The 10,167-nt window shown below is 37.1% G+C and overlaps 1 protein-coding gene across 3 annotated transcripts in view; it reads right to left on the bottom strand.

The window, feature by feature from the left end:
* Window positions 1-88: 88 nt before the first annotated feature.
* The window catches only part of LOC111389259 (ubiquitin carboxyl-terminal hydrolase 15), an 18,041-nt gene continuing 7,962 nt past the window's right edge, over window positions 89-10,167 (bottom strand). For 2 of the 3 annotated variants that reach the window (XM_023014164.1, XM_023014165.1), the window contains exons 2-14: window positions 5,778-6,235; window positions 4,959-5,403; window positions 4,456-4,873; window positions 4,210-4,358; window positions 3,919-4,013; window positions 3,691-3,776; window positions 3,431-3,593; window positions 3,076-3,199; window positions 2,802-2,959; window positions 2,593-2,677; window positions 1,749-1,961; window positions 1,210-1,271; window positions 89-978 (exon numbers count right to left, since the gene is read on the bottom strand). In XM_023014164.1, the coding sequence (XP_022869932.1) occupies window positions 408-978; window positions 1,210-1,271; window positions 1,749-1,961; window positions 2,593-2,677; window positions 2,802-2,959; window positions 3,076-3,199; window positions 3,431-3,593; window positions 3,691-3,776; window positions 3,919-4,013; window positions 4,210-4,358; window positions 4,456-4,873; window positions 4,959-5,403; window positions 5,778-6,064 (2,856 nt within the window). In that variant the 5' untranslated portion in view covers window positions 6,065-6,235 and the 3' untranslated portion in view covers window positions 89-407. The remainder of the gene's footprint in view (window positions 979-1,209; window positions 1,272-1,748; window positions 1,962-2,592; window positions 2,678-2,801; window positions 2,960-3,075; window positions 3,200-3,430; window positions 3,594-3,690; window positions 3,777-3,918; window positions 4,014-4,209; window positions 4,359-4,455; window positions 4,874-4,958; window positions 5,404-5,777; window positions 6,236-10,167) is intronic. The other variant, XM_023014166.1, reaches the window with a different exon arrangement.

Below are 10,167 nucleotides of genomic sequence, written 5' to 3'. Positions count from 1 at the left end.
ATTTGTAACTCATTGCAGTAATTTAAAATTCTATTTATCTCCATTGGAGACATCACATGGAAATCGTTTCTAGTAGAAATAAATTGCAAGATTCTAAGAAGATTCAAATTTTGATCACTTAATTGACACCTAAATTGCCAACAAATTGGTATAGTGACGTAAGGACAAAGACCCGTAATTATATAGGAAATATGGCAGTCATCTTGAAAGAGTCTGCCTGGGCTCGATCCTATAAACTACTGGGCGAGGGCCAACCTGTTGATAGGGACCCAGTATCAAAGGGCCCAACTCGATACTTGACAACCTTCATATATACATAACTTCTGGTAAAGTTTCTTCTTTGCTTAAGGACCAATAGTATAGTTTGTGCAATCTAACTAGCTTCAATGATCTAAATTATATCTAAATTATATTTTACAATGAAGAGAACAAGTTTGAGGACCCTTTCGTTTCCCATAATTTACATGTGCTCCACAAGTAACACTGCCATGGTTTCCACCTTCATCTCTCCTATTAGGTAGATGAGAATCCAAAACATAGCCCCTCCTTTCCGAGACAAATCTTGTCTCAGGCTTAGTTCTGGGAAACATGCTACACGAGACGCTTCTTTGAGAAGAATACAAAGAATTGAAGATGGAAGAGATTGGATCCACGTTGCTTGCATCAAAATTATCAACAGTGCTGAAAGAGTCTCTGGTGCTCTCAGTAGTAAAAGATGCATCATCTGAGCTTGTAAAAAGGGAACAGTCACTTGATGTAGGAGCTCCTCCATTTCTATTTTCACTCCTAAGAATTCCACCGCAGTTTGGGTCGGACCTCCAAACTAGAGAAGGTTCTGAGCAGACAAAATTGTTACTTACTTCACTTCGTTCTTGCACCGAAGACTTCTGGGGTTTTGATGGCCAGTGCTTTTGAATCCCAGGAGTTCGATATCTTGTGGTTTTCCTTGTGCAAGCTTTAGTAGGTCGGGGGGATGACCTGTACAAACATTTTTGAATCGTAAATTATCACAATGTTAAGCAAAAGGGTAATCAGTAGAGCCTGTTTTCAGCAGATGCAAAAAATAGAAAGCTGAGGGTCTTAAAAATGAAACAAGGACAAAATTATAAACATCAACGATGTCAAATCCACATCTCATAATTTGTCCTACCAAGTCGGCAAAACAAGCCGCAAGTAGCTACAAGAATTCACTCATGCTATGAAATTTACCTCATGTAGAATAAAATATAAGCTCCTTCCGTCATCACCTGCGTCATTTCTGCTGGCTGGACCTGCATATTAAATACATAAATATTTGATGGATCCCAATATCCAAGAGAATCAGGCTCCATAATGAAAAGATTCTCCAGTAATGGGAGTCGTCAATGAGAGTGAACCCTCTAAATTTGATTGCTTATGCATGGCTTACTTGATAGTTGTTACCAACAAATGAGAGAATCCATCTTTTAAAGAAAGAAAAAGAGAACGGAATTAAAGAAAACAGACAAAAAAGAACAAAGAATGGGGACTTTTGCCTGCACTAAAAGAAAAAGAAAATAAAAAGTAAAATGGCAAAGCATGCATTAAATAATTTCATTGACAACCAAATGGATATCGTATCCAAAATCATTATGAACAAACTGAAGCTAATTTCACCAATGCCCAAGCTTTCATCTTCACATTAAGAAAACAGATTAGGAAAAGGTGAAATAAAACTAATTTTTCGTAAGTTAACTAATCAATACAGTAAAATTTGAGGAAAAATTTACCTCCGCATCATCAATCCTGAACCAATTGCCTTGTAAATCTTTGACATAGGAGATATAATGTCCAGAAAAAGATGCATTTAATGTATCCAAATGAACAACTACCCCATAAAGCATGTAAAGCGGAGGTATGTCATCTGTTCCAGTCATAAATGGGATCATATCCAGCATTTCAGGAAAAGTGATACATTTATTTATCTTACCATAATTTCCCACCTGACAAATTACATAACAATATTACATCAACTGAAAATCAGAAACTAGAACTAAAATCTGAATGTAACAGAGGTGCGCATGATATAAAATCTCTAGAAAAACACTATCCGGAATACACTTGTGAGTTGTTTAACTGTTTTTACTTTTTAGCATCTTGTCATTCAACATTGTTAAGCTTCAATAAGTTTGCGGAATTGGATACTCTGTCAATGCCCAAACAACAGAATTGTATCCTAGCTAATAAAATTTATACAGATGCCTGCAAACTCGTAAAAACTCAGTACTTATAGAAGCTAAGAAGCATGGATATTTGTGAAATTATTGCGTACCAGTAACCAATACATAACAAGCTTCGATAGGTTTTGTTTAAAAGTTGTATTGGATATTTGTGGAATTATTGCGTAGCAGTATCCAATACGTATTCAAGTTTCGATAGGTTTCGTTTAAATGTTGTATCGATGTACCCGTATCATATCGTATTCAAAATATGTATCCAAATCCGTGCTTCTTAGTATAGAAGTATATATTTATAAGAACATCCGGATGAAAATAGAAGAATATAGAAATCTAAAATGTCAACCAGTAGCTTGTTGATTCTATGAAGAGAACATTCAACGTAACAGAGCAATACCTGAAATCTCTTCAAAATAATAGTCAAGATGTTTGGAGCCTCTTGAATTCTCAATTGCTTCCGTGCTAGAACATATGCAGCGCATCTTTTATGCAAACATATTAAGAACCATAAATATTTGACTATAAACCACAGAATGTGAAAATTACAGGGAAAGTGATGCCAGTTGAATGTGAAAATTACAGGGAAAGTAATGCCAGTTAACTCACCTTCCACATCTATACATGTTTTCCCCGTCAAGATCTTCTGGACTTGTAAATTGTGTCAATGCATCTTCCAGAGATTCAACCCAACCAAATATCTCTAATGAAAGATCCATTATGTTTTCATATCGCACTGACTCATGATGACATCGCAAACATTTAACCTGATAATAACAAGATTTGTGCAGCAGAATTTTCCAGAGCTTAACATACCGATATATAACAACAAATATATTTCAGATGCAGCAAAATTTGGATTGACTTCGAGATGATCCAACACCTTTGACATAAGGCGTCCCCCAAAAGTATGCTGTATAAAGATTGTATCCTGCAGCCTGGAATCAACCATATTCTCTCCTTCCACGCCCACCAAGCATATAGATTGCATTGAGGTAACAAGAAGCCTGAGTACAAAAGACATTTTATCAAGGGGAAGTTAGATAAATAGACAAAATTTATGTTCAGATTCTTCTGGAAAAATTCTGAAGTCCAACTTCATGTCCATGTTTAACTTTTTCAAGGAAGTATATGAGGACAAACGACACCCTTAGGAAGATGTTTGAACTTTGACCTTTGAAAATCAAAAAGAAGGAAAGGGGAGAGCAAGTGAGAGATTATTCATGATAGCTACAGACCGTAAAAACTCATGAGCATCTTCCTGACTTCCATCACCTAGCTGGCAACTAATACTCCTAATATGCACAAGAATTCTGCCAGGAGACAAAGGACCCCCACTTTCTCTCAACATCATCACATGTTGTTCAAGCTCACACAGGAGGCACCAATCTCTTGCACAACCTGTTGGATATAATAGATTTTAGGGAACTCGTCCTCAATGTAATAGCAAAATACCTTTGCCAACAATTTAAAGATAGAAATATATGACAAAAATTACAAGTTCTAGAATGTGATCTACGAAGCAGATAAACTGTCAGGGGCTTTGTGCAAACCAGACACTGCAGCACAGCATTGGCATAACAACTGCAGCATATTAAATAAAAAGAAAATGAAGTATTATTAACAAAGTCCGACATTAAATTATTTTTTCGACTTCATTTAATATTTTATCAAAGATTCACAAAATCCGGAAAGGGAAAAAAAAAGAAAGCTAAAGTGCAATGACCTGTTCCCACAATTTACGAGTCCTCTAGGTGACAAGTTGAGAACTTCAAAATGATAGCACCTCACGAATTCTTCATAAGGAAATAGCATCTGTGCCTTAAAAACAGGATATCATAAGAAGAGTTTCTTAATAAGTTAACTAATTTCATGAATCAGGTATCAATGATGCTCAAGCAGTTTCAGAAGAATTATAATCAAGTCTTTTCCAAAATTTTAGAAATGTTGTTTGTTGATTTGTTACAGCTCTATCTGAGTTTTCACAGTGAGGGAAAATTTCCTTTTAGAGTCTGACCTTAACTTTCTTACACCTCTCAACATTTTCTTCCATATGTTCCTGTTGTTCAGGTCTTGATGACTTCGCTAAACCAACCACCCTCGTAATTCCGAGGCTTGCACCCCCATTGCTTCCCAGTAAAGGGCCATTATCCTTTATTCTAGCAACTGCAGCATTAAAACAATTTGGTAAGCAGGAAGAGGCTAGAGTCCATTGCAATGAATAGCAATCCATGAAACCTATTTGATTTGTCAGAAATATGACCTTTGATATCCAAATTTAAGCAAGACTGCTCTCTAGATGTTTTTGCCCCTGATTTTGGCGATTTATGCAGTTTAATTCCTTGAGCATGCAATATATTTCTGCATTTACTGCTCCTTTTCATTGAAGTCCTCTCCGAAGAGTGATTTAAGCCCAGTGCTACATCGTTAGAAGTGATTCCTTTCCTAGTTAAGTTCTCTGCATCAATCAAGTTCACTTGAGTGTCCCGTGAATTTGTCCGATTACTGCAAGCAGTTGATGAGTTTGAACAACTACAATTATATCCGTATTCAAATGGGTGATGACTTTGCATTTCCTTTATAACACTTTCCTGTACAGCACATTCTGAATGCGCACATGTATCCTTGAGTAGACCAAAAATGTTGTCATGGTTCTCTGTGAGAACGGTGTCTGCTCTTTGCTGCAGCATAATGTAAACAAAAGTTTGAATATATATAAATAGAAAGTTGTGAACGCTTTAGATAATGTGACTAAAGAATTAGAACCTCATGTCTAGTAGAAGCTTTCTTCTTTGGGCTATTATACAAGGTGGAACAGATAACATCATTACTAGAAACTGGGTTGTGACACTCTAATATGGTTCCATCTGCTTCCCTTGACACGTCATTGTAGCTTTTAAGAGAGGTACCCCTGTCTACAGATCTTCTATTTATGATGGGTAATACAGATGCATTTGTTATCAAATCAGTAGTAGTTGAAGCCGGTATGCTTAAACGATGCTTAATAACATTATCTGAAGATGTATTCTCAAGCATAGGCTGCTGCCTGCATTCAAATAATTTTAAGTCAATGGTTTCATCAAGCAAGGCTTTTCCAGTGAATTCTTCACTCATAGCAGACTTAGGAGATGAACTGCTGCAGCTGTTTCCCAATTGCTGACACTCAAGCTTGTGAACTTGCCTCCAATGTATAATCTGACACCTCCCAGAACTGTGTAAATGTTGTAATTGAAGAGTATAAATTCTTAAAGCATTTAAACAAATTTGATGCATTACTAGCAAACATATAAAGAGCATTAAATAGAGTAACTTGTAACCTACACAAAACATTGTAAGCAAAAGATAAAACTTCTATTACAATTTAAGAAAACAAAATCTATGACCATTGGAACATGACAGAAAGCGATAGATTATATATGAAGCGTGATATAAAACATTCAAATTCCATTCTGTTTTAGTCAAAATTAATAAAAAAAGATTTTCAAGGGCAGTTGGAAGAAACATGCAAGAAAAAAGTACAGCATAAACATATACTTGGTCAAGTTTGCAAGGGTTTATCATTAAATCAATAATTTGAGTACATACCAATATCGAGCAGACTTGCACCCGGAGCACCGAGTTTTAGCTGGACCATAGCATCTTGCACACTGATTACTTCCAATATTTGGCAAAGGCATCAGAGGAATAAAACTAGCTGCAGCCATGTCTTCTACAACAAGAGCTTCTTCAACAGCTCTTTGAGCAATCGAACTTATCCTCTCTTTGTTTTTCGCAGCTTCATTCCATTTTCCTAGTAAGAAGTATGTAACCAAGGGAAGCACAACCAAGACAAGAAGAAGAACAGGTATATCAGTTTCCCTTGGCTCAAGCATGTCCCCACCAGAATATTCATGTCCAATTTATCTCAAGAAAAATCTTTCAAGAAGACCAGTCTCCTTTAGCTACCTAACCCTAGCTACTTAGCATTCAGGAGCTGGTGCTACTGAGTCAGAGACACACGATGGAACATAAATCTTGTGTTTGCAGTCCAACAATAAAGCTATCTGCGAAATCATTGAATAAGGAGATTCCAGTTAATGAGATCATGGACTCCATATTCACACAGTAACACGGCTTAAGATATGAATATAATGATACAGGTCATGCAAATGAGAAATATTACAAAATAATTGAAGGCCGCTTAGTTGCATTTAAGTTCTATAGATATTGAGAAATAGAGGAAGTGCATTGCCAAGGATCGATTCAATGTATTTCCGGCTGGTCTTATCACACCTTGAATCAAGTTAATAGCAATGTTGTGGATACTGTTAAGTGTATTTTATACACTTATTTAGGTTTTTAAATTACAGTATTTGTTGATTATTTTTATGAATTATGGCTTAAATCTATATGGATTGTGTCTATTAGGTAAAGCTCAATGAAAATGGCGAAATTGGATGAAAGGAACGAAAAAATGATGAAAATGAAAGAAATCCAAAGTTCGGGGATTAAATCACAAATGTTCAGAAGTTGATTCAAACTTCATGTCAAAGATTGGAGAATGCTAGGAGTTAATTAGGCGAGAATAGAAGACAACGGGCAGAAAAGGTAAGGAGGACTAAAATGCAACTGCAAAAAAGTTCAAGGACCCCAAGTGGAAAGTCATGCGCACGCATGGGCCTCCCAAATCACTAAACATATCTTGCAGCCATATAATGCAAAGCAGACGTCTAACAAGAGTTTACAAGGCAATTAATACAAGATATTGAAGATCCAAAACTCAAATTCAAGATTCAAGTCCAAGAAATTGAGTTTTCAAGTTCTTTTTGTTCTTTAATTTGGGTGATGTCTTTTCCTAACTTCTTGTGTAATTTATATACAAATATGTAGGCTAAACTTTATATTGTATTGAATGATGATGAGACCATTGGTCATTTATTTCTGTTAAGGAAGAAAATCAATTCTCAATAATGTGTATTAGGAAAGAATATGATTTGGTATATTTAGTTTCTATATATGTACGTGATTGATTCTCAATATAAATAGAAGGGGAGAGGAGACAAAGAGTAGATTTTTACTCTCTCAGTTTATGCAAATTAATTTTCATGGTATCAGAGCAATTCCTTTAGGGTTTGGTATTACTTACCACTTCTTCCGAGCAAACTGTCGTGGTTGTCGACACGGCAGGTGGTTGGAGTAGCGGTCGTGTATTGGGTGCAGATTCTTGACGTCAACACTCTGTTCATAGGAGTTTGGGTTGCAGTTCGCCGTTGTGGGTTGCAGCAGTTTTCGTGGGTTGCAGCAGTTTTCCGACTCCGTTCGAGTCGGGTTCTGATGTTGCCGTTGCGTGCAGTTGTGGGTTGCAATAGTTTTCCCGACGTCATTCGGGTCGAATTCTGAATCTCAGTTGCCGGATTGCTCTTCGGTGGTGTCGTCGATTACAGTGAGTTCGGTGGTGTCGTCGATTACAGCAAGTCTCTCAGTTGCCGGATTGCTCTTCGTACAGTAAGTGGACTTTGTTAATTAAAACCTATTAATTTGGGCTGAGTAATTGGGCAGTGTTGCAGTGTTTACAGTGTTTATTGGGCTTAGTAATTTTGTTGGTTTATTGGACAGTGTTTATTGGGCTAGGTAATTTTGTTGGTTTATTTTGTGATTTTATTTCTTTGGGCTCCTCTTTTGTGCCTCATTTAATATTATTTGGTCGGTCACTCTGATTGTGGGCATATTTGTGATTCTATGGATTGATTGTTATTGTTAATTGGTCTTATTCTCTACGATCCAAAATTATGTCATCCAAGATGGAAATGTTCAATTTGATTGGACCATTGGCACCAGAAAAATTGAATGAAAGAAATTATACTTATTGGGCTAGGTGTGTCGAAGTTTTCTTGCGAGGTAAAGGTTTATATAACCACTTGATTTTAGACAATTCGTCTGTCAAATCATCAGAAGGTGACTCTGTAAAGACCGATTCTATTCTCAACGATCGGTGGGATCAAGAGGATAACGCAATTATTGGACTTATGATCAGTAGTATTGAGCCTCATATTGGGTCTTCATCTCTTTACATGTCTACTGCTAAACAAATTTGGGAGCATCTTAAACATATACACTCTGGAACTGGGAATATTACTCTAATCTATGAGACATGTAAACAATATTTTGGGCTTGAAAAGGGCTCATCCAGCCTTTTTGAATATTATAAGCTTTTGAACATGTGTCAGGAAAGTCATGTGCATCAATCTCTCTCTTGATTTAAAGGTTATGAATAAATAGTTGGAAGACATCAATTGCATCAACCTCTCTCTCTTAACTTGAAGACTATGGAAAAACAGCGAGAAGACATTGATGCTGTTAAATTCCTTCTTGGTCTTCCATCGGAGTTTGAAGCTGTCAGGGCACAGATATTGGGTGGAAAAGAACTTCCGAGTCTCCCAGAGACATTCTCTCGTATTCAACGCTCTACTCTCTCCGATAATACACCTAGTGGAGATCATTCTGCCTTTGTTGCCAGGGGTGGCTCATTTAGGGGTGGACGCAGCAGTCGAAGTGGACGTGGTGTTAGTTCTAGAGGTGGACGAGATATTAGAAGCAGTAGCCGTTTGGGAAATTGTAAACCTCGAAAATGTACTCACTGTGGTTGTACAGGTCACTTCGTTGATTATTGTTGGAACATACATGGCAAACCATCTGATTCTGCCAATCAGGTCTCATCTAATGAGGACCATCACCCAATATCTAGATCGGTAACTAATTGTAGCTCAACACAAGGATCTGATCTCTTAACTGTACCACGGGATGAGTATGCTGAATTTTTAGCTCATAAACAGGCTACTTCCACTTCTATAGCCACACTCGCTCAGTCAGGTACTGCATCTTCTCACTGTCTATTGTCATCCTCTCACAATCCGTGGATTATCGATTCTGTTGCAACAGAACACATGACTGGTTCGTCTACTTCTCTCCTTGATTATCATCCTATTACTCATTCCACATGTGTCACCCTGGCTAACGATTCCCAAACTAGTGTTGCAGGCTCAAGCAATACTTGTCCCAGTCCTAACATTAATCTGTCAACTGTCCTTCACGTTCCTGGATTTCCCTCTAGTTTATTGTCTATTAGTAAAATTACCAAATCTCTTCAGTGCTCTGTAACATTTTATCCCTCCTTGTGTGTTTTTCAGGATCTCAAGACGAAGAGGATGATTGGTATGGGGCATGAAGTTGGTAGCTTGTACTACCTGGATATTTTACCGGTCTCTCCTCCTCGAGCTCTTCAGTCTTCTGTTTCACCCATGCAGTGGCATTGCCGTCTTGGTCACGCTTCTCTATCTACTTTAAAACGTCAAGTTGTGAGTCTTCGCAATGTGTCCTCCCTTGAATGTGATGCGTGCCAGCTTAGCAAACATCATCGTGTGTCTTTTCCGTTACGAACTAGTAGTCGTGCTTTTGGTTTATTTGATTTAGTTCATTCTGATGTATGGGGACCAATCAATATTTCTTCTAATAAAGTTCAATATTTTGTCACTTTCGTGGATGATTATTCTCGTATGACTTGATTGTTCCCAATGAAAAATCGTTCTAAGTTACTTTCTATATTTCAAGTATTTCGTTCATTGATTAAAACTCAATTTAACAAGAAAATCCAAATTTTGCGTTCTGATAATGCCAAAGAATATATGTCTGCATCTTTTACTTCCTACTTAACTTCTAAAGGCATTACTCATCAAACATCTTGCGCATATACTCCACAACAAAATGGAGTTGCAAAACGTAAAAATCGTCATTTACTAGATGTTACTCGTGCTCTTCTTTGTCATATGCATGTCCCTAAACGTTTTTGGAGTGATGCGGTCCTTACTGCATGCTATCTCATTAATCGCATGCCATCCTCCATTTTGAATGGTGCATCTCCCTTTTCTCTTTTATTTTCCTCATCTCCACCATACTCCTTACCTCTCAAGGTTTTTGGGTGTGTTTGTTATGTTCATTC

Source organism: Olea europaea, unplaced genomic scaffold (assembly GCF_002742605.1).
Source record: "Olea europaea var. sylvestris unplaced genomic scaffold, O_europaea_v1 scaffold572, whole genome shotgun sequence".
Taxonomy (NCBI): Eukaryota; Viridiplantae; Streptophyta; class Magnoliopsida; order Lamiales; family Oleaceae; genus Olea; species Olea europaea.
Note: the sequence above shows the minus strand (reverse complement) of the source record. Positions and strands in the feature narration are given on the sequence as shown.